The 24,844-nt window shown below is 29.8% G+C and overlaps 3 protein-coding genes across 3 annotated transcripts in view; 2 read left to right on the top strand and 1 right to left on the bottom strand.

Annotated features, from left to right (window-relative positions):
• The first annotated feature begins 2,184 nt into the window (after positions 1-2,184).
• Positions 2,185-6,031, top strand: LOC125873054 (hyoscyamine 6-dioxygenase-like). Its single transcript, XM_049553907.1, has 4 exons — positions 2,185-2,430; positions 3,003-3,298; positions 4,191-4,512; positions 5,568-6,031. Exons 1-4 carry the CDS (start codon positions 2,236-2,238, stop codon positions 5,814-5,816), a joined length of 1,062 nt encoding a protein of 353 aa, XP_049409864.1. The 5' UTR covers positions 2,185-2,235; the 3' UTR covers positions 5,817-6,031.
• Positions 6,032-6,725: 694 nt separating this feature from the next.
• LOC125873053 (protein HIGH ARSENIC CONTENT 1, mitochondrial) lies at positions 6,726-8,653 on the top strand. Its single transcript, XM_049553906.1, has 6 exons — positions 6,726-6,781; positions 6,921-6,998; positions 7,106-7,179; positions 7,278-7,348; positions 7,745-7,798; positions 8,357-8,653. The coding sequence occupies exons 1-6, from the start codon at positions 6,765-6,767 to the stop codon at positions 8,468-8,470; spliced, it is 408 nt and encodes a 135-aa protein (XP_049409863.1). The 5' UTR covers positions 6,726-6,764; the 3' UTR covers positions 8,471-8,653.
• A 2,708-nt stretch (positions 8,654-11,361) lies between these two features.
• LOC125872076 (multicystatin-like) overlaps positions 11,362-24,844 on the bottom strand; it is a 59,930-nt gene continuing 46,447 nt past the window's right edge. Inside the window, exons 2-11 of the mRNA XM_049552753.1 lie at positions 18,200-18,324; positions 17,622-17,903; positions 17,214-17,495; positions 16,795-17,076; positions 16,370-16,654; positions 15,942-16,223; positions 15,536-15,823; positions 15,112-15,393; positions 14,931-14,975; positions 11,362-11,627 (exon numbers count right to left, since the gene is read on the bottom strand). Of these exons, the coding sequence (XP_049408710.1) occupies positions 11,481-11,627; positions 14,931-14,975; positions 15,112-15,393; positions 15,536-15,823; positions 15,942-16,223; positions 16,370-16,654; positions 16,795-17,076; positions 17,214-17,495; positions 17,622-17,903; positions 18,200-18,298 (2,274 nt within the window). The 5' untranslated portion in view covers positions 18,299-18,324 and the 3' untranslated portion in view covers positions 11,362-11,480. The remainder of the gene's footprint in view (positions 11,628-14,930; positions 14,976-15,111; positions 15,394-15,535; positions 15,824-15,941; positions 16,224-16,369; positions 16,655-16,794; positions 17,077-17,213; positions 17,496-17,621; positions 17,904-18,199; positions 18,325-24,844) is intronic.

The following is a 24,844-nucleotide window of genomic DNA, read 5'->3' as shown; positions in this document are numbered from 1 at the left end:
GCCTCTAGCAGCAATTATATACATTGTATACCTTTGGAATGTACAATTCACATTTTGTATATCTTAACTGCAGTAGTTGAATCACATTTGTTTTGTTGTATACCATTGACGTATACATTATGTGAGTTGTATTACCTTGAGGTGCACAATAAAGTGCATATTTATTGGGTATTTGTAAATATATTTTTTTCCTAATAGGTGTCGAGTGTAATATGTTTTAAGACTTGTTTCTTTAGATATTCAATATATGTTCCATTTCAGCTTGTCGATATGAGATTCATCTAGAATGTTATATATACCCCACTCCCTTTGGGACTCAGAATTTTTGTTAAGATTTTTCCCACCAACATTTAAGATTGCATGTGGAGTAACTCTGATCGATACAATATGTAACAACCCAATTTATAAGTGATATTATTTGCTCTGAATCTAGGCTCACCTGATTTTAATTTAAAATGCGTAACTAAGATATAAGACTTCGCTTCTTTACATACCAACATATCTTCCGTAATTTGCTATTAATTATGTAAACAGAACAGGAAGCTCGTTGGAAGATAGTGAGTAGTTCATTTTTAAAATGGTTGTGACAAAATAATTTCATTTGTCTTGTTCATATAATCAAGATTATTTATTTTTTAATACGACTAATCTCTGTTTTTCTTATTTCCATCTAATGTCTGGTACTGGACGTATTGGGACCCAATTAAAGTTGGATTCCGCATTACATGACTAAGGGGTGATGCTCACAATATGATTTTCTCTATTCTGAAAGCTTAAATCTGAAACATCTAATTAAAGATAAATTCATTTTACTACGACTCATGATAGTACTACTAATCTCCGTTGTAATTCATGATATCATACTCACTTCAATTTTTTTAATTTAACCTTGTTTGTTGGATACTGCGTTTTGTAACAAAAAACTCCAAACGAATTCATAATAGGTGTTACAGAATTAATAAGAACCTGTAGGAGATCTCTTAGCTGCAATTATATATGGTTTTTTAAAAAATCTATTTCATTTTTAATAAAATCCATAATTAGTTGCAATTAATTAAAAATTAAAAAAATTCAAGTTTAATGGTAGAAATCCGTAATTGTACTGCTTCCGTCCTAATTTATCACAATATTGTTTAAGAGAAAATGAAAGACTTTTAAACTATGTGACTATAGAAGTTCATTAAAAAGAAAACAATATCATATAAATTAAAACAAAGGAAGTAACTTGCTTCTTACATCTGAGTCTCCTCGTGATAATATAACACTTGATCTATAGTGGTCATAATCAATTAATCAATATTTGAAGGAGACTATTATAGATAGATATTTTTACTGCAACACTCTAGCTTAGAATAAGAATTTACATACCGGCAAATAAGTTAGCATATTTTACACTTGAGTAATGTGATAGAAAGTTGTGTGTACCTAGGCACAAAGCAGACAATGTCATTAGTGGGTTAGATCATTATAGATGGTATCAAAGCCACTCCTGAGTAAGCCTTGTCGATGTGGATAAGAGTTCAATCGAGTTTAGACAAATTTCGATAAGGCAGGGAAACCTCGGACTGATTCTATATAGGCAACGACAAACTTCATCGAGGACGTTGAGTCAGAGTGGGTATATCAGTAGTGGCGGAGCCAGACATTTTATCAAAGGTGTCCAAGAATAATGATGTGTGTACAAGTGACCTGTTGTAAAAAAAAAAACATTATGCTACAAAGAGGTCCAAACCCGAAACTACTTGATTCAAATGAACACACATTACCACTGCATCAATGACGTAGCTTTTGTCAAGGGTATCCAACTTTAAATATATATCCTTTAAAACACCGAATTTAACATATATATACAACGTAATTTTTCGATGAAGGGTGTCCAGTTGGACACACCCTGAGGTGACTATAGCTCTGCTATGGGTGTATTCGACAACTGACATACTAGATTATGATAAGAAGTTTCACATTGGGAAAAACACAGGAAAAGTGTTGGGTAAATAAGTAAACATGTGTTACATCCTAGTGATACATTTTAATACCATGTGAATCTAGATCCAAAAAGAATAATATCACTAGCGGACTTAACCGATACATTTACAAAGAGTGCACCAATATTTTATTGTAGCATTAAAATATTTGGCAAGGACCACTATAAAATGAGGTATGAATTAAGAATTGTTCACAGTTAGTATATTCTCAATTCTCTACAATCATCTATACTTTTAAGAAAACCAAAAAATGGCATCTCTGGTCTCTAGTTGGGCTTCACAAGTGAACACTGTGCCTGAAAGGTATGTGGTGCCTACAGAGAAAAGATTGAATGTAAATGTCCCAATTGGTAAAGACATTCCAGTTATTGATTTGTCACATCCTAATTCTGCCCACATAGCTGAGCAAATCATCAAAGCTTCTCAAGACTATGGAGTTTTTCAGGTATTTACAGAGTTTTAAGTTTTATGCACTGATATAGTATACGTACGTGAAAAATATTTATACAATTAGGTCATTTAAAATATAATTGCATGATACTTATATATGTTGGAAAAATATTTATACAATTAGGTCATTTAAAATGTAATTGCATGATACTTATATATGTTGGTGGAGGTAGTAGCTAGGTTTTCCATGTAATTAATTGAGAAGTGCACGTAAATTGATTCAAACATCACGATGCAATTGCAAGTAGCTTTATTTAAACATTCATTGGTAACCTACAATACATGAGTCAAACATCTCTATAACAACATTGTTTGTTATGATATTTCGTTATTGAAATGTTGTTATAATTAACATGAAAGATCGGCTCCACAAAAAAAAAAAATGATTGTTATAGTGAAATATTGTTATAGATGAGGGATGCCAGCTATAGAGAGGTTGTTTGACTGTACGTATATGCAAGTAACTTGTTATAACACGTTAAATTTATCTGATAATAATGTGTACTAGTTTTTGTCAGTGTATATAAATTAAATCGATAATTATATTGTTGTTTATGATGTCATCAGGTGATTAACCATGGAGTGCCACAAGAGTTGATTGGTGATGTCCTTAAAGTTTGTGATGAATTTTTCAAGTTGCCAATTGAGGACTTGGAAAAGTATACTGAAGAAGAAGAGTTGAGTGAATTTGAGCCAAATCTTGACCAGAAACCAAAGCTTTATATTGAAAAGGAATATAAACCTAAGAAGAATGGCAAAAATGATAAAGAAGTTATTTTCTGGAAAGACACTTTTGCTCATTGTACTCATCCTACCAAAGAAGATAGAATTAATTCTTGGCCTGAAAAGCCAGCACAATATAGGTAAGTATTAAATCTAATATCACTCTATTTCATAATTTAATAAATAAAGTACCTTAAACATGTCATATATTTGTGGGGTCATTTGCACTTATTATACTCATATTTTGTGGGATTTCTTAACACTCCCCCTCGCGTGCGGATCTGATATTTTTTTCATGGGCCAACCACGTGGAAAAAATGGTATGCAGATACCCTCCGTCATAATTCCGTTAGAGTGAAGGGCATATATGCTCTAGTTTTTGAACGGCAGGGGCACCAATGTCCCAAAAATATGACGGAGGGTATCTACATACCATTTACGATAGTTTATGGGTATATTTGTTCTTTTTCCCCTTTTTAATTTTGGGTGGTAGTGAGATTCAATCTTAGGACCGCTGCAGCCTGCTCTAATACCATATAATGATATGACACATGTGCCTAACTCAACCCCAAAAACTAGTTCATGAGGGGAGGTGTGTCCAAGTCCATATAAGGAGACCAAATTCCCATCCCTCTACCGGTNATCTACATACCATTTACGATAGTTCATGGGTATATTTATCCTTTTTCCCCTTTTTAATTTTGGGTGGTAGTGAGATTCAATCTTAGGATCGTTGCAGCTTGCTCTAATACCATATAATGATATGACACATGTGCCTAACTCAACCCCAAAAACTAGTTCATGAGGGGAGGTGTGTCCAAGTCCATATAAGGAGACCAAACTCCCATCCCTCTACCGATGTGGGACTTCTTAACATTAACTATAATAATCACTTTCGATCCCCAACAATATCAACTAGGCCTTAATATTTTTTTAAAAAAATTCCATCTGATATATGTTTGATATCTGATTTGAAGCTCAATTAATAAGAATTCGCTACGAAATGTCTCACTATTACTATTAAAATAATAGGGAAGTGATTGGAAAGTATACTGAGGGAGTGAGGAAGGCAAATTTGAGAATTTTGGAGCTAATGTGTGAAGGATTGGGACTTGAAAAGGACTACTTTGCAAATGAGCTGAGCCATATTCAGTATATGGCTATCAACCTTTACCCAAAATGCCCCGACCCGACTGTAACGGCTGGAGCCGTGGAACATAATGACGGCGGAGTCATCAACTTGCTTTTACAAGAATTGGGCGGCTTACATGTGCGCCGTCAAAAAGATGGACAGTGGCTTGCTGTTGAGCCTATTCCTGGTGCATTGGTTTGCATCAATGGCATGGTTTTGAAGGTATTTATAAATTTTGACGTGACACGGAATTTTTAAAAAAATAATTTTTTGAAATGTATGGTCTAAAATATATCATATGTGTTTGCGACATTATAAATAGAATACTTATTTTTATTAAATGTAGAAATATGTTATTTTTTTTAAGATCAATTTTAAAAAAGTGAATCATATAAATTGATACAAACGAATAAAACATAAGTATTTTTGTTGGAATGTAAAGCTATGATAAGGTTAAACATTCCAAGAAAAGCAATTACTAACAAAATTAAAACTAATTTAATATCAAATAATAGATATCAGCAGTAGCGGAGCTAAAATTTTCATTAAGAAGGTTCAAACTATGAAGTAGTAAAGGGGGTTCAACATTTACTATTTACGCATAAAAATACTCCATCTTGTGAGGTAGTTTGACTCAGGATGGAGTTTAAGAAAAAAAGTAAGACTTTTAAAACTTATGGTTTAAAATAAATGATAGAAATTTGTATGACTATAAATCACTTTATTAGAGGTAAAATGGATATTTTAAAGTAAAATTGCTACTTAATATAGAAATTTGTCATTCTTTTTTGGGATTGACTAAAAAGAAAGTAAGTCATATCACTACAAAAAAAGTGTGAATTACATGAGGATTAGTATGAAAATTCGCAGGAAACTTATTTTCCTGCAAATTTTAATAGTAATACCCAGGAAAATCCCCATGTAATTTACACTTTTCTTGTAGTGTATGAGAGAGAGTAGTTTTAACAATATATAAATAATATAACTTTTTGTTGAAGGTAATTCAAATGAACCTCTGGACCCTTACTAGCTCTGATCCTGGATATAAGTTATATGGATCTTTTTGATTTTCTATTATGGCCTAGGTTATCTATATATATTTGATTCCAAGAAATTATAGTTCTTTCAAAACAACTTGTTTTCATGTGATTTTAGGTATGATCGATCATCTAGTCTTTTTTTAACACTTTCACTCATCATAATTTTAACGAGTGCATTTATAGGTCGACACAAAATTTGACTAAATTGTAAATTCTTTTTTTTTTTTTTTAACTCAGGTGATAAGCAATGGGAAGTTAGAAAGTGGAATACATAGAGTGGCTACAAATTCAGTGAGAGATAGAATGTCTGTTGGATGTTTAACTAGTCCTGCTTGTAATGGAGAATGCATAATTGAACCAGCTAAAGCACTTTTAAGTGAAACTAATCCTCCTAAATACAAGCCATTTTCATACACTGAGTATTTGAAGATTTTCTTCACTGACACTTCTGAATTTGAAGCTGCACTCAATCCATACAAAATTTAATTAATTTATCACTATGGGATAAATTGATGTGTTTCTTGATTTTGGATGTACCAAAAATAATCCTTGTGGAATAAATTGTGTGTGTGTGTGTGTGTTTTTATGTTATGTTTTGAATTTTCAATAATTCTATGCTATTATGTATTGTACTTCCTTTGTAATAGTGATTGAGTTTGTGATATAAATAAAACAATTTTAATGAATAAAGATGTGTTGAAATGTGTGATTATCTCAGCTAAAAAGTTAAATTGTTAGAGTTATTTAATTGATTCTTTTTTATGGGTCAAGCACGTGAAAATTCTTTTTGATTTGGGTGGCGGTGAGATTCGATCTAATACTATGTTTAAAGTGTGGCACCATCTCATCTAAACACTTAAGCTGTTAGAGAGAGTACACTTTTATTATTTAATTATATTCCCAATAATATTATTATTTCCATGTTTAGCAAGGCAACAACAACAATAAATCTAGTGTAATCTCATAAATAAAATCTGAGCAGGATAAGATATATGCAATCTTACTCCTATCTTTATAGGGTAGAGAAAAGTTGTTTTTGATTAACCCTCGATAACCCTTTTCCTTTATCCGAAATTGGAACTAGTAATATGAACAAGTTCACACCGACGAACTTAATATACAGAGATCAATTAGTTAAAGTCCAGCAAGGCAAACAAGATGAGAAATTAGCTATAATTGATTTGTGAACAAATTAAAAGTCAACGGATTTGCGTAATTGACGTGACTTGTTGCCAAGTTCAATTAAGGAAGAAGTATTATCACTTAATTATAACAAAGCAATTAATTATGCAATTATTCTTCTCTTATTATTATTATTATTATTATTATTACAATAAGAAGAAGGTCAACAGCCAAACATACAATGAGCAGCTTCTATAAAACCAAGAAAATTAAGTTTGAAAAGATGTATCTACTTCAATATATAAGCATAAAATGGATTCAATAAAGAGGTAATTAACACAAAATTCTAATGCTTAATTCTCTTGTTAATAGATCGTTATACTAATTCATTTCTAACCGATCTTATTATTCTGATCGATCGTTATATTTTTGATCGATCTTATAATATATGTATTTTTTGGTGCGCAGCAATGAGGATGTTTCAAATGTTGATGTGATTAGTGCAAAGGATTTGCTCTCTTCAGGTCACACTTATTTAGATGTGAGGTGAGTACGTAATTGTAAAGTCTATTTAAAAGAAAATAAAAAAAAATCTAGTAAAAGTAAACTAATTTGTGATATTTTAGGATATCTTGATAATTCAATGTTTACAGGACAGTTGAAGAGTATAATAGAGGACATATTGATAAAGCCATAAATATTCCTTACATGTTTCTCAATGAACAAGGTTTTTTTTTTTTTTTTTTACTTTCATTGTTTTTGTGTATTTTTTTCTTATAAATTATTTTCTAGTGTGAGAAGGTTTTTTTTTTTTTTTTTTGCTAGGAAGGGTGAAAAATCCAGATTTTCTTGAGCAAGTCTCTTCAGTGTGCCAAAAGGAGGATCATCTGATTGTGGTAAATAAACTCATAAACCTTTTAACTTTCTTTTTAATAATTTTACTAATTATATATATATATATATATATATTTATAACGCTAAAAGTTATTTACACCATGGTATAAATTAAATTAACTTGTTAGAGTAGGTTACTTGTCATTTATCTCAAGGCTTATTAAATAGAGTTACGTACCTATATATAATCATCTTTTAAGTAACTTAATTTTGAACCAACAACTCTCATAGCGGATGCCAAATTCATGAACATATAACTTCAAAAGTGAAATGAATTCAATATTTAAAAAAACGTAATGATCGAAGTTGAACCTATAAAATTTAAATTTTGATTACATCTCTCTATCTAGTAATAGGTGAGTAAATTAACAAGATATTGTGATCGATCTGTTTTGAAGGGATGCAACAGTGGAGGGAGAGGACTTCGATCATGTGTCGATCTCCTTAATGCGGTTAGTGAACCTTTCAATTTCCCATTTATAATAATAATAATAAAAAAAAGACAGTTTAATGCACAAAACATATTGCGTTAGCAGGGTTCAGGAAAAAAGTGGCACCCAAAAAATGTGATGTAGAAAGTCTATCTTAATGCAAATATTAGTGGCTGAAAGTTAAGTTTATTTCGATCTAAGTTTAGTCTACATGAATAAAAGTTAATATTTTTGGTTTGCGAGCTATTGCATAGGAGCGGGGGTTTTACCCTGTTCGCACCCAAAGGGTAGCGGCTGCGGATTTCCCTTGTCATAAAAAAGAAAAAAAGTTAATATTTTCTTACAAATTAATACTAGTGTTGTACTATACACTACTATGTAATTTAGGGGGAGTCGGCTTAACTCAATAACATTTGCTCAAATAGTGTATTTGTATTAAGAAATTTATTAAATATATACCAATATCAAAATTTAGACATCAGTTGTTAACATACACTTGAAATTATCGTACGTAATAAATTTTAAAATCATAAAGTTAAAATTCTGATTTCATTTCGTGTGTGATGTTATTGAGTGTAGGGGTACAAGGATGTAAGAAACTTGGAAGGAGGATACTCAGCATGGGTAGATAATGAGTTTAAAGGAGATGAAGCTGCTCAACAGTTCAAAACTGCCTGCAAATTTCGTCCATGATTGCTTCAACATTCACAAGAATTATTTTCTATGCTTTTTATAAGTGTTCTCATATAATGGGGAAAAAATTGGCATTTCAAATAATCATGTAAAATTTATGTTACATTTTGATTTTCAAGTTGTTGTGTGTATGAGAGGATTTTCTCGAGATTTATCTAGTATTTTTATCTCTGTTGGAATTTATTAGAACCCGAGTCTTTATAGTTCTCAATTCATCTTATTGATCACTATGTCATATTTTTGAATATGTAGGAATGGGGTATGATACACAAATAGTCATTTTCAGCACCTGTAACTAAAAAAACAAGTAGTTCTATCTTTTGAAATTTGAAACCCTATATGAATTGGATATTTTTTAGTGGTCAATAAATGTTATTTTTATCTAGGAATGATAGTCCAATACTATAAAAATGGGCCAAAAGAAAAAAAAAACTGCAAAGAAATCGAATACTCCTTCCTCTCTCAAAATATTTGTCATGTTTCGCTTCTCGAGAGTCAATCTAACTAATTATCAGAGTTAAATTGAATCAGATTAATTCAATATTTTAAAATTAAAACTTAAATATTCAAAAATTACATAAAATGTACTATAAGTTGTGATACTTTTAATATCAATATGGTGAGAAAAAAAAATATTTTAATTATTGATCAAAATTTATGTAATTTAACTCTTGAAAGAAGAAACAAATAATTTGGGACTGAGCGAGTAGTTGCCAAACCAAATGAGGTATTATAGGTTCAAGACAATAGGCAGATAATTTTTTTTTGTTACTAAGCACGTTTAACTAATATTGAGAATTTTTTGGGTAAACTACATATATCCCAGTAGTTTAGAGCTTAATTATTAGAAATTCGTGCTATACCACTTTTGGCTGATGGATACATGTGTCGAGATACATCATATACGTGTATCTGTTGGGTGTGTTAAGGCCGAGATACCTGATAAATTTTTTGAATTAAACTACTATAACTGAATACCTTAAGTAGCAGAGCAAATTCTGGAAAATTAACAAACAGAACAGATTTAGGAAATCATTTTGTATCACTATTAACTAATTTTCTAAAAAATTAAAATCATAAACGTTATTAAATCTGATATTGAAACCTTCATCTTTTTCATCAATTCCTTCCTTTCAAGCTTCAATTTTCAAGGTTTTTAGTTGTTTGTTTGTAATTTTTTCCTGCCAAATTATAGTGATGGTTTCTCCTTAACAGTCTCATTCTTCAATTGACTCAAATTTCATCTCCAACACTTGGAGGACCTTTTTCAAATATTCATTAATCGGAGGGACAAAAAGGTATTTTTGGTGGATCCGTCGAATCTAAGCACAACTAGCAACATATGCTACGATAGATACTCTACAGTCATACTCTACATATCTATGAGAAATTTTCAGATGCTGAAAAAGGAAGGATTTTTATAATTTTCTATTTTTCTTGGATTAATGATACGGCAGATACTCTACAATCGTGGTTTGTTCCTAAATTCATGTGTTTCAGTTACATTCCATATTTAGATACACATAATTAGATGTATATGCTTACTATGTATTCGAGATTCATGTTTTTTGATATAACGTATGAAATTTAGATACACATAATTAGATGTATATGCTTCTTCTTTTTGTATATTTCATATTTAGATACACATAATTCGAGATACATGTTTTTAATATAACATATAAAATTGATACTTAATACATCAAATTAATACTACATACATTAAATTAATATTAGAAAATAATTGATTGAACAACTTCAAACAATAATCTAAGGATAAAGAACTCATACTATTTTCGGAATTTTGAGACATTGCTCTATGGATACAGCACAACTTCAAACAATGTAATAACTACTATCGAACTTTAGAAAAAAGAGAACTCTAAACCAGATACATGAAATTGTATAAATTCAAGATACATTACAAAATAATCGAAAACCTAAAGAAAATCTTACCTCTTGATATATTGCTAGTATTCAAAAATTGGTTGTTGATTTAGAACATGCAAGAGATGTTTGAGGAAGGAGTGGAGAGATACATACGGTTAATGGGATTGGGGGAGGGAATCGGTTGATGTGAGGTGAGACAAAATAAAATTTGAATTTTTAGTGTCCTATTAATTAAGGAGATTATATTTTAAGATAATTATTTAATATCATATTTAAAGGATTGTGTATCTGATATACTTTTTTTAAATATATGGTATAATTATTAAAAAGTAGTATTGTGTGTAATATTTTTAAACTAGAGATAAAATATGTATATATGGTAATAAAGTATGTGTGGTTATGTAGTTTTTTCTATTTTTTCAGTAATTAGAAAAGCTCAGAAACCCAATTCACATTTGATTTTTTAAAAAATAAAATAAAATTTGGGGTCCATGGACCATTTTATTGAACCATTGAATTCATTTCATTGTGGAGAAAAAAAAGTATAAATAAATAAAATTATTGAGTTCCGACCAATTCATATAGATGAGCTTGTGGTTATTTTGTATGTTGGTTGACTTTGAGTTTTTATCATACGTGGGTTTGACGTTTACATGTGGATTGTTTATGAGTAGTGGCTTAGAAACATTATATATTATTTGCTTGAAATGTTAATTAGTGTTAAAAAACCAATTTGTGTTAAAAAATATTAAAAAAATCACTTCCTACTTGTCCAATTAATTATAAATTACTTACGACTTGTTCATTTAATTATCATTTGCTTGCAACTTGTTCATTTAATTATCATTTGCTTACAACTTGTTCAGTTAATTATTTGCATATTATAGTAAGTGCAATATAACATTTTTTTTTATAGAGAGCTTTCTGAAAACAAAATATTATTCAAATGCGTTTACAATAACATAATGAAATGCTTTCAGATACATAGATCTGGTTTTATTTCTCACAAACATAATAGTAATTTTATGCCAAACAACTAGCTTTATTTGTCATAAACATTACAATAACTTCATACCAAACAACTGGCTTTATTTCACACCACTATAAAAGTAGTTTCATTTCACTTTGTAGCATCACCAACAAGCTTGAATTCTTGAACTTCCTTGAAATTCTCCCATTCCTTCACCAAAATCTTGGTCTCATATATTTCCTTCTTTCCAGCATCAGTTGCCGCAAGTGTTATATAGTACATTATTCCGGCAACAATCTGTTCCTTCAAATTCAAAACTTCTACAAACTCCAAATGACCATTCTGGAAAATAGAGCATACGACGTTCGTTCAAATAAAAGAATTATTAGATACAACAGTAAATTCAAAATTTAAATAGTATAAATTTGAATATGAAACTAAACGGAAAATAAAAGAAGATTAAGTCATTTTAATTTAGGGATTAACCTCTTTCTTATTAAAATCTTGAACAACAAAACGAGCAAGATCTTGAAACTCAGGATTGTTTGGGAATGGAACAATGATAATGCCCCCAGGTTTTGCACTATCATCACCAACAAGCTTGAATTCTACAACTTTTTTGAAGTCCTCCCATTCCTTCACCCAAATCTTAGCTTCATATATTTTCTTTCTTCCAGCATCAGTTGCCACAAGTGTTATATAGTATATCATTCCAGCAACAAGTTGCTCCTTCACATTCAAATTTTCTACATACTCCAAATGAGCATTCTGAAAAATAGATTGTATATGACGTTCATTCAAAAGAAATAATTATTAGATAATATAGTGGATTATGGATTTGAATATTATAGGTTTGAATGTGAAATTAACGAGAATAAAATAAAAGATGAGTAATTCATTATAATTAACCTCTTTTTTGTTATAATCCTGAACAACAAAACGAGCAAAGTCTTGGAACTCGGGGTTGTTTGGGAATGGAACATCAGTAAAGCCCCCAATTATTGCACTATCATCACCAACAAGTTTGAATTCAATAACTTTCTTGAAGTTCTCCCATTCCTTAATCCAAATCTTAGCTTCATATATTTTTTTCTTTCCAGCATCAATTGCCGCAAGTGTTATGCAGTATAACATTCCAGCAACAAGTTATTCTTTCACATTCAAATTTTCTACAAACTTCAAATGAGCATTCTGAAAAGTAGATTGTATATGAAATTCGTTCAAATGAAAGTATTATTAGATAATGTAGTGGAATATCTGGATTTGAATATTATAGATTTGAATGTGAAACTAACGAAAAAATTAAAAAGGAGTAAGTCATTTTAATTAACCTCTTTCCTACTATAATCTTGAACAGCAAAACGAGCAAGATCTTAAATGGTAAATATTCCCCCCTCGCGCCGTCGTCGTCGCTCGCTCGGCCTCGGCTTTGAATTTGATGTGATTGATTGATAATATTTTTGGACAAAATTTATTTAATCAATCTTGTTAAATCATTTCCTTTCTCTTATAAATTAATTCAGAATGTTAATTAAATAACATAATTAATTTGGTGCAACTGAATTTATTTGAAATTCACGTGTAACGGTAACCCTTCCAAAAAGTCGTTACTTTTCCCAAACGGTAATCCTTCCGAAAAGTCGTTACTTTTCCCAAAGGGCACAATGTTCTGGAAAAAATGGGTCTGAACAGATTTTCTGAACAGACGCGTTCCTTGCTGCAAATGGCTATAAATAAGAGGTCTTTTTCGTTTTTTCAAACACTGAAATTTTTCCTCTCTGAATACATTTTGTTACATAAATAAAATTGTCGATCGACTGAGTCTGTGTGTGCTCTTGTTGCTGTTCTTGCGTTCGCTGAAGTTATTGAAGTTTGAGGTACCGCTACTTCTTTAACAGGTTAATCTGTTTTATCTTGGGAGGAATTAATCTGCAACCTCGGGTACAGTGAGGGGATTAAATTTCTTAAGGAAACACAGTGATTTCTGTGGACTCGGATTAAAAATTATTCTGTCAATTTCATCTTTTTTCTGTTTCTGTATTTTTTACTAACCTGAATACAGGAGATAACAACTCCTAAGGCCATTTATCTTCACTATTTACTACCCATTATCTTCCTATCAATTGGTAGGAAGACTTCCTCAACTATAAATAGTGATAGTGTTCATTTGGTTTGTGAGATACAACACACAAGAAAAATATAGAGTGAAAGAGTTAGTCAAAAAAGAGAGTTCTTATTAGTTGAAGGAAGGTGTTCTTTTTGTGGAGCTTTGAACTCAACTCTTGTCCAGGGTTGTTGAGTTATATATTGTGAATAGGCTGTTGTATCCTGGAGGGGACAAGTCAAGAAGGACTACTGCTGGACCGGTGAAAACATTTGCTGCAGTGGGCTTGAATCTCCTTAAAGAGAGCGAGATATCTGCGCCTCAGCCTGAAGAGATTTAATTTCTTCATATTTATTTTCAATTGTAATCTTGTATTTTTTGTTATCTTGTAAGTTTTTCACTAACAATTAATATTTTAAAATTAGAGTTTATATTTAAAAATTATATAAAATATTTTTTTCAAAAAAATAAATTGGACTTGCCCGGCGTGACACATACCCCATGTAGTGGTGGATGAGTTTGATGTTTTCCATCCCATCAAAATAATGGGTCAGTCTACTGTAACCCATCAAACTCCAAAGTCCATATAGGCTAACTTGGATGGATTGGGGCGATCTATATTGATAGCTCTTGAGAGATAAATATAGATTACTAAATAGTATTATAATGATTCAGTATATCTACAAATCGATAATCAACAAATCAAATAGACTTGAAAATCAAATTGAATCAATAAATACTCATCCCTATCACAAAGTAAGCATATTTCATATTATTTGACTAAAATTTAAACATCGTGCATTTGCAAAGCGTGTTTCAATTTACTATAAATTTATATGTAAACAACCGTACTTTTCATCCAAATATATGAAAACCACAGTTCATTTTACAATATTCAAATATAGTACAGTTTCATTAGTATAAAGACTAAAACAACCGTATTTCACATTTGATACACTTTCTTAACACAGAAGTTCGTATAACATACCTAAAGGGAGTATTATTTCATGTGAGAAAGAATGTATAGGTACGTATTAGCAATAACGTTATTAAATTGTTTAACGATAAAATTATCCTTTAATTCATTTACGGCAAATCAATGCATGACAATTCAATCAATATTTATCATCACATAAACACACATTTATTAATCTTACAAACTTTAAATTATTCAAAAACGCTTACAACAAGACATTCAAATACTTTCAGATACATAGATCTGACTTTATTTTTCACAAACATAACAGTAATTGCATGCCAAACAACTGGCTTTATTTCACACAAGCATAATAGTAACTTCATACCAAACAACTGGCTTTACTTCACACCAACATATGAGTAGTTTTATTTCACTTTGTGGCATAAACAATTTGCTTGAATTCCTGAACTTCCTTGAAATTCTCCCATTCCTTCACCCAAATCTTGGTCTTGTATATTTTCTTATATCCAGCATCAGTTGCTACAAGTGTTATATAGTACATCATTCCAGCAACAACTTGTTCTTTCACATTCAAAACTTCTACAAACTCCAAATGAGCATTCTGAAAAATAGAGTATACGACATTCGTTCAAATGAAAGAATTATTAGATACTGCAGTAAATTCAGGATTTGAATATTATAGGTTTGAATGTGAAACTAACATAAAAATAACAGAGGAATAAATCATTTGAATTAACCTCTTTCTTATTATAATCTTGAACAGCAAAATGAGCAAGTTCTTGGATCTCAAAGCTGATTGGGAATGGAACAATGATAATGCCCCCAGGATTTGCACTATCATCACCAACAAGCTTGAACTCTACAACTTTCTGGAAGTCCTCCCATTCTTTCACCCAAATCTTAGCTTCATATATTTTCTTCTTTCCAGCATCAGTTGCCGCAAGTGTTATATAGTACATCATTCCCGCAACAACTTGTTCCTTCACATTCAAAACTTCTACAAACTCCAAATGAGCCTTCTGAAAAATAGATTGTATATGCCGTTCATTCAAATGAAAGAGTTATTAGATACTGCAGTAGATTCAGGATTTGAATATTATAAGTTTGAATGGAAAATTAACCAAAAAAAAAATTAAAAATGAGTAAATTATTATAATTAACCTGTTTCTTATTATGATCTTGAACAGCAAAACGAGCAAGATCTTGGAACACAAGGCTGTTTATGCCTTGAATATTGATAATGCCTCCGAGTATTGGGACATCATCACCAATAAAAAGCTTGAATTCTATGACTTTCTTGAAGTTCTCCCATTCCTTCACCCAAATTTTAGCTTCATATATTTTCGTCTTTCCAGCATCATCAGTTACCACAAGTGTTATATAGTACATCATTCCAGCAACAACTTGTTCCTTAACATTCAAAATTTCTACAAACTCCAAATGAGCTTTCTGAAAAATGTATATGACATTCGTTCAAACGAAAGAATTATTAGTTACTATAATAGTTTTAGAATTTGAATGTGAAACTAACGAACAAATTAAAAAGGAGTAAGTCATTTTAATTAACCTCTTTCTTATTATAATCTTGAACAGCAAAACGAGCAAGATCTTGGAATTCGGGGTTGTTTGGGAATGGAACATTGATAATGCCCCCAGGCTTTGCACTATCATCACCAACAAGCTTGAATTCAACAACTTTCTTGAAGTTCTCCCATACCTTAACCCAAATCTTAGCTTCATATATTTTTATCTTTCCACCATCTGTTGCCACAAATGTTATGTAGTATAACATTCCAGCAACAACTGCTTCTTTCACATTCAAATTTTCTACAAACTCCAGATGAGCATTCTGAAAAATTGATTGTATATGACATTTGTTCAAATGAAATAATTATATACTAGATACAGTAGTGGATTCTGAATTTGAATATTATAGGGTTGAATGTGAAATTAACTAGAAAAAAAATAGAAGATGAGTAAGTCATTATAAATAACCTGGTTCTTATTATATTGGTGAATAGCAAAACGTGTAAGATCTTGAAACTCGAGGCTATTTGGGAATGGAACTTCGGTAAAGCCCCCAATAATTTTTGCACTATCATTACCAACAAGCTTGAAGTCTATAACTTTCTTGAAGTCCTCCCATTCCTTCACCCAAATCTTGGCTTCATATTCTTTCTTATTCCCGGCATCAGTTGCCGCAAGTGTTATATAGTACATCATTCCAGAAACAAGTTGTTCTTTCACATTCAAATTTTCTACAAACTCCAAATGAGCATTCTGAAAAGTAGATTGTATATGACATTTGTTCAAATGAAAGTATTATTAGATACTACAATAGATTTAAGATTTGAATATTATAGGTTTTAATGTGAAATTAACAAAAAAAAAGAAAATAAAAGTAAGTCATTATAATTGACCTGTGTATTATTATAATCCTGAACAGCAAAACGAGCAAGTTCTTGGAACTCGGGGCTGTTTGGGTTTGGAACAATGATAATGCCCCCAGTTTTTGCACAATCATCACCAACAAGCTTGAATTCTACAACTCTCTTGAAGTCCTCCCATTCCTTCACCCATATTTTAGTTTCGTATATATTCTTCTTTCCAGCTTCAGTTGCCGCAAGTGTTATATAATACATCATTCCAGCAACAACTTGCTCTTTAACATTCAAATTTTCTACAAATTCCAAATGAGCATTCTGAAAAATAGATTGTATATGTCATTCGTTCAAATGACAGAATTATTAGAAACTGTAGCGGATTCATAATTTGAATATTATAAATTTGAATGTGAAACTAACGAAAAATAAAAGAGGAGTAAGCCATTTGAATTAACCTCTTTCTTATTATAATCCTGAATAGCAAAACGAGCAAGATCTTGGAACTCCTGCCTGTTTGGGAATGGAACACTAATAATGCCCCCAAACTTTGCATTATCATCGCCAATAAGCTTGAATTCTACAACTTTCTTGAAGTCCTCCCATTCCTTCACCCAAATCTTAGCTTCATATATTTTCTTCTTTCCAGCATCAGTTGCCGCAAGTGTTATATAGTACATGGTTCCAGCAACAACTTGCTCTTTAACATTCAAATTTTCTACAAACTCCAAATGAGCATTCTGGAAAATAGATTGTATATGATGTTGGTTCAAATGAAAGAATTATATATCAGATATAGTAGTGGATTTAGGATTTAAATATGAAATTAACGAAAAATAAAAGAGGAGTAAGTTATTATTATTAACCTGTTTCTTATTATAATCCTGAATAGCAAAACGAGCAAGCTTTTGGAACTCAGTTTTGTTTGGGTTTGGAACATTGACAATGCCCCCAGGCTTTGTACTATCATCACCAACAAGCTTGAATCCTACAACTTTCTTCAAGTCCTCCCATTTCCTCAGCAAAATCTTTGCTTCATATTCTTTCTTGTTTCCACTTTCAGTTGCCTCAAATGTTATATAGTACATTATTCCAGCAACTATTTGTTGCTTCACGTTCAAAACCTTTTTAAACTCCAAACTAGAATCCTGAAATACAAAATATATGTTGTTGAAATGAAACAATTATGAATAGTCATCTGAATCAACTAATTATTCACAAAGTAATTCAGCAGCATTTCAAAATTAATTATATATTATTCTTCGAAGAGTCATCTGCTTATTTGTAACATTAATGCATTTTAAATGTTGTGCACGGATGATGTGTAGATATTTTACACTATCAATTATGTTAACTAAGACATGTAATTAACTTTTCATAACAAAGCTAAGATGGCCTTCATATATATATATATAATCGAAGTAAATGAAAAATAATTCTTTACATTTTTCTGATTGTAATCTTGGACAGCAAAACGAGCAAGATCATCAAACTCGACTTTGTTTTCGAATGGAACATCGACAAGGCCTCCTACGATTGCCATCACTGCGAATAATTAATAACTTAATTAAGAAGAAGGAATATTAATTTTGTGATGAGAAGAAGGTGAACATAGCTGCTTTTTATAGAGAAAAAAAGGCTACCACGTTATAAATATTTTGATTTGATGGATTTGGATTTTAGCTTCCAAATAACCAAAAACGTTTAAAATAAAAAGACTCAATTTTTATAATTATCCAATATTCATATCAAGTGATCCACCTTCCTCGAGTCCCCTCATATGTAATGCATTAAATGGTAAATATTCCCCACTAAGTGGTCCTAATTTATATAATACTTTTAGCTTTTTGAGATTTATTTGACGGTAATTGTTTTCCTCTTTTTTAAATCACTAACCATAGGTTGAAAATTGAAGCTAAAGGTTAAAACTTTGAAGCACAACTTGAAACCATCATTAAAGTTAGTTTATCAGCTTGAGTTTTAATTTTGACTTATCACGAACGAGCTTCGTTTTGAATGGGTAATATGTCAAAAGAATCGAAATGTTGAGAGAAGCTTATATCTAAAATTTGAAGCAATTTGGAGAAGCTTTAGGGTGGTTTTGTATCAAATTTTTGTAGCAATTATACAAAGAAGATGAAGAACATGAACTACATTTTTTCAGATTTGCAAGAAAATTACAAGTTGCTAAAATCAGTTGAGGAGTATTATCTAAAGCTAGAATAAAATTTATCCATTGAATTGATTGTCTGAAACTTAAAGAAAAATCTTTAAACCGACATTGACAAATCTACTAAGTTGCTATGGAGAAGAAGGCAAATTAGAAGTAGAAACAAATAAGTAAAAAATTTAAAATGCATATATTTATGAAAAAATATTTAAAGTGAAATTTAATATTTATTTTTTTATTTTCGCTCTATCAAAGAGAATGCAATACACTCACTTTGTCATGTAGGCATTTAGGGTGGTAATAATTTTAGTTTTAAACAGTTTACGAGGGTGATAGGACTCCCATGAATAATAAGTGTATAGTTGAAAATCCGATCATAGCTTAAGGGGGGATTTGACCATTTTCTCTTACCTTACAATTAATTCTTTTTTAAACCGTTCACATTTGTTTGTAAAATTCTTAAAAAGCTTTTTAAGATGTGAATTAGTAAAATTATCGTCTTATTTATAATTTCTTTATATGCATGTAAAGATGAAAATAATCCACTAATATGGAAGAGGGAGTAATCTAAAAATCATCACGGTAATTTTCAACTCCTAGTTTTTCTTCTCTTTCTTCCTTTTTTTTCTCCCTCTTTTAGGATAGAATATCTTCTTCCCTAAAATATCCCATCTGAGATCAGTTGCAACAGTAACTTTTCACAATAAGTAACTTAAATCACACCAAACTTTTTAATATTGAGTGTCTGCGATTTTTTTCAAAAAAAATAAGGATTTTTACATTCCTTATCGTGTAGCTAGATACAAGATTTTTTACAATTTTTTGTGCTTTTTGTTATATTTCTTTGAGTAAGAGTAGTTAATTCTCAAAAGAGAAAAAATGTATATAGAAAGTCACGAAGATTGTAACGATGGTGTAAAATCCTTGGAGGAAATGAAAAAATAATGATGAGTTTGAAAATCGTCAATTATAGCTACTTGTGGATAATAATTTTGATTTTGAAGATTTTCTACATGCAAACTCACTTCGATATTCAAGTTGAAATAATGTTTGATTCTTATTTAATGTGAAACATGAATTTGTATACATTGATGCAAGACTCTGTAATAGTCTAATGTATACGTCTTCAAATCGAATGTATACTCAATAGCTATTATGTATACACAGTTGAAAGTATGTGTACGTACAAATTTGATTTTATGTATTAAAATATTAAAGTAAATATATATATATACACATCAATAGCTGCAAAATATGCTAATATATACTAATAATGTATAAAAACAAAATATAAGTAATGTATTTATTATAGTACGAATATATACTTAATTTAATGTATACTTAATCACATATATTCAAATGAATACATGCTTATTTGCAATAGACTTTAAAGTTCAACACATATGTATATATATGCATATATTGGACATCTAATACAAATTTAGGTCATAATATACAAACAAAATATGAAAATAAATTTTGTATACGTTATAGTGCAAACATATACTTGATCAAATATATTTTAACTGAATATACGAACAAATCTATAGTTATGCATATACTAAGCAAAAATATATCATAATCTACAATAATATAATGTATAATACACGTCTACATACATTGATAATTAGTACACAGTAATTGAGGATTAAAAGTATTTTTTTTCATGCCTTAAAAGTAATTGCAACTTTTTTAATGAATTAATTAAGGAAAAAAAATTATTCATTTTAAAGTGGTTCTAGCCTTTTTTTAATGGGTTAATTAAGAAATAACATAGCTATCAATACATGTATAGTATACTAGGTACATAATTGGTCCGTACCTCTCGCCATACCCCCTAAAGAGGGGTGGTACAACGTAGTAATAAATTGTTAATAAATACAAATTCTAGTACATGGTCCCAGCAACTACATGTTCCTTCACTTAATTACAAAAAACACCAATTAATTGATAAGAAAAAATAAATTGAAAAGAACATTTTGAATTGAAACAAATATAAGTGACGTAAAACTAATTTTTAGTGTCAATTATTAACGATAATAATTAATTGTAGCTAAATATTTTTTTGTATAGAGATATTACTAATACATGAAATATTACTCATACATAAAGTTGATACATATATTATTTTTATTATACCTGATTTTTATAGAGGGAAAAAAAAGANAATCTAGCACGTTATAAATATTTTGATTTGATGGGTTTGGATTTTGGCTTCCAAATAACCAAAAAAGACAAATAATAAAGACTCAATTTTTGTAATCATTTAATATTGGAATCCCCTCATATGTAGTGCATTAGTCATTAAATAATAGTCCAAACACATACATAGCCCCTCTAATTTGTCCACATTTTTAATTTTAACACTTTATCTTAGTCTTGTTCCATTTTAATCCTTAAACTCCATTTTTTATGTACCATTTTAACACAAAATACTATTTTTATGATTTCTTTATTTCTATATATATTCTTCAATTGCAACTTCTTATTTTAAATCGACATGTGTCAGTTAATTTTAGTTAAAAAATTAAAAATTAACAAAAAATAATTCTTTTTAAAAAATAATAATTTATTTTTAAGAGTGTTATGTATTTTTGTGTGAAAAATAACCGACGAAATTGTATTGATTTTCTTTCTTTAAAATCGCCGACAACCTAACAAAGTCAGTCGAGTCTTAACATTGTTTAGTAGTGTTATTAGTAATGAACAAGAGTCTTTTTTTAGTAGTGTTATTAACAAAGTCAGTCAAGTCTTTTGAAGATGAGTTTTTTTATTCGTATTGATTTATATTAAAAAGGGAAAATGCATAAGTACCCCCCAACCTATACCCGAAATCCCAGAGACACACCTAACCTTTACTAAGGTCCTATTACCCCCCCCCCCCCCGAACTTATTNATGTAATATTCTACCCCCTTTTGGCCTACGTGGCACTATCTTGTGGGCCCAGCCCAGCCCATGTTGACATTTTTTTCAAGGATAGTGTCACGTAGGCTGAAAAGGGGTAGAATATTATAGATAAATTAAGTTCGGGGGGGAGGGGGGGTAATAGGACCTTAGTAAAGGTTAGGTATGTCTCTGGGATTTCGGGCATAGGCTGGGGGGTACTTATGCATTTTCCCTATTAAAAATTAAAAGTGAGTATTTGCATTAAATTTAGATAGCCTAGATGATAAGAAAAAATAAATAAGTAGTGTTATTTAATTTAATTGAATGTTTAAGAAAGAAAATCAAAGAACTTCCGTCAATTTATTTTCATGCAAAAATACAGAGAAATATCAAAAAATAATATTATTGTTTGAAAACTTTTATGTTCGTTCGCGAATGTTTAATTTTTTTACGAAAATAAATAGGCACACATCTATTTTTTTAAAATAAGAAATTGCAATTGAAGAACATAAATAAAAACAAATCATAAAAAATAGTATAAGTGTTTAAATGGTACAGAAAAAATGAAGTTTAAGGGTTAAAATGGAACAAGGCTAAGTTGGAGTGCCAAAATGAAAAATGAGGGCAAGTTTGAGGGGTTGTGTATGTGTTTGGCCTAAATAATATTACACTCCATTTTTAATCATCCAATATTCATGGGAAACTTTCGCAAAATTGCCATTATAATAAACTTAATTATGTCTCATAGTTATAGTTTGCATATTTACGGACTGTAGCTACTATTTAAGCTGTTTCGTTTGTATAATTCGCAGGTTTGTATAATTCACGGGTACATTTATATAATTCAATTATTTTTGTACAAACTCGAAATAACGAATTTATACAATTACAAACATCTGAAGTGTAAACAGTTATTCAAATTATATTATATAAAATTACATTATACAAAAGTTAAACAAATTCCGAATTATACAAACGTGTGAATTATACAAAACTAAAAACTAATCCACATAATTATAGCTAAAAGTAGGTCGCGAATTGTAATTAAGGCAAACTATAATTATGTTAACTAATTAACTACTCCCTCTGTCCCAATTTATGTGGCACTTTTCGGCTTTCATGAGTCAAATAATTTAAATTTGAGTAGAAATTTGCCCATGAAATCTTCATTTTTTTTTAAATGAAATTTATATATTTGTAAACTACGTAAAAGGTACTATAAGTCACAATAATTGATTATTCAAAATGTTTAAAAGATCTATAAAAAACTATGATTAAAGATAGACTTGTTTAAATCTCGAAATCCAAAAAGTGCCACATAAAATGAAGTAGTATATATATACTTATACGATTTTCCCATATTCGCATGTCCAATGACCCCCCCCCCCACCCCCTTCCTCGAGTCCCCTTATATGTAATGCCTTAAATGGTCAATATTCGCTACTAAGTGGTCCTAATTTATACTACATCCGTCTACTTTTATTTTTTATGATTTTCTTTTTTAGAGTCAAATAATAAAAGTTTTTACTAATATTTTATAATGTATTTTTTATCATATTGATATGCAAAAAATTGCAATTTATATTACTCTTTGTATAGTTTTTGAATATTTAAATTTTTTATTTAAAATATCGAATTAATATAATCTAATTTAACTTTGAAAATTAGTAAAATTGATTTTCAAAAAGCGCAACATGACAAATAAAAGTGGACAGAAAAAGTATAATACTTTTAGCTTTTCTAGATTTATTAGACGGCAATTTTTTTCCTGTTTTTTAAATCACTAACTATAGTAACCTATAATATTTCTTACCTAGTCTTAAATTATTAAAAATTATTTATATAAATACATGTAATAACTAAAAAGTTTGAATCTCTAGAAAACAATATCATGTAAATTAAAACAAAAAAAAGTATATATTATTAAATTCAAAACATAATAATTTAAAAGGCTGGAATTATAAATATATAAGTAAATACTTATGCTTATATCAAACTACTAATTCAAGTTATCATTATTAATTAAGTAATTTGATAAAGTAAAAATATACAAATAATTTTCGGCCAATTCAAGCCAATCACTGTTATTTTTGGGAAGGAAGTCTTTGTTCTCATTGTCAACCAATAGTTTCTTTGTTTTTTATTTGAAAAAGTTGCATTAATAAGTCAATAAAATGAAAAAACTATCTAAATACATATCTTATTTTATCATAATCTTTAAAAATTTCTACCATTTAAAAAAAATTCAAAAATTTTCTCTCAAATACATCACTCTCCCTCGCTGATACATCCTTATCCCCCTCTTGATATATCCTTCCCCTCTCTGATGCATCCCTCTCCTATGTATCCGGATGTCTGCTAATGTTTCCGGAAGTTCAATAATATATTAGGATGTCCTATCCCCTCTCTGATACATCCCTCCCCTCTCGGATACATCCCTCTCTTATGTATTCGGATGTCTAGTGATGTATCCGAAAGTCCAGTGATGTATCAGGAAGTCCAGTAATGTATCCAAAATTCATAAATTTTAAGAGATTTTTGTAATTTGAAAAATGTATGAAATAATGTAATTAACTCTTAACACGATGAGATTTGTGTAAATTATACTTATAAAATTGTAAATTGTCCATTTCCATTCAAAAGTGGGTGAAAAACGTGGTGATAATTGATAAGAAAATCAAATAATCTTTTTCAAAAATGAAAATGTAGTGTGGTTTTCTTGCACCTAAATATTTGAGCAAATAAACTAGATAATATTTTTTTCATGTCTTTTAAATTACTTCTTCCGCTCATTTTTATTTATTACTTATTTCTAAAATAAGTTTTCATTTTTACTTATCACTTTTGCTATGTCAAGAAAAACTAATTAAATTTTTTTAGCCTTAGCATTAAATACTATTCTCCAAATTATTTTTCAAGAGTTAATACTAACCACCAATCAATAGGTTAATGTGGTAAAATACCTATATCAATAATTGTCTTCTTAATTTGTGTGTCAAGTCAAACAATGACAAGTAAAAATGAATAAAGGA

The sequence above is a fragment of the Solanum stenotomum genome, chromosome 8, assembly GCF_019186545.1.
Source record: "Solanum stenotomum isolate F172 chromosome 8, ASM1918654v1, whole genome shotgun sequence".
Lineage (NCBI taxonomy): Eukaryota > Viridiplantae > Streptophyta > Magnoliopsida > Solanales > Solanaceae > Solanum > Solanum stenotomum.
This window is presented reverse-complemented; position numbering and strand designations above follow the sequence as displayed.

Bases quoted from the DNA above. Each gene is read 5' to 3' on its own strand.
- LOC125873054 (XM_049553907.1), top strand. From the start codon at position 2,236: ATGGCATCTCTGGTCTCTAGTTGGGCTTCACAAGTGAACACTGTGCCT. The intron at 2,431-3,002 runs GTATTTACAGAG...TGATGTCATCAG, and splicing joins AAGACTATGGAGTTTTTCAG to GTGATTAACCATGGAGTGCC. The intron at 4,513-5,567 runs GTATTTATAAAT...TTTTTAACTCAG, and splicing joins TCAATGGCATGGTTTTGAAG to GTGATAAGCAATGGGAAGTT.
- LOC125873053 (XM_049553906.1), top strand. The intron at 7,180-7,277 runs GTTTTTTTTTTT...TTTTTTTGCTAG, and splicing joins CATGTTTCTCAATGAACAAG to GAAGGGTGAAAAATCCAGAT. The intron at 7,349-7,744 runs GTAAATAAACTC...TCTGTTTTGAAG, and splicing joins AGGAGGATCATCTGATTGTG to GGATGCAACAGTGGAGGGAG.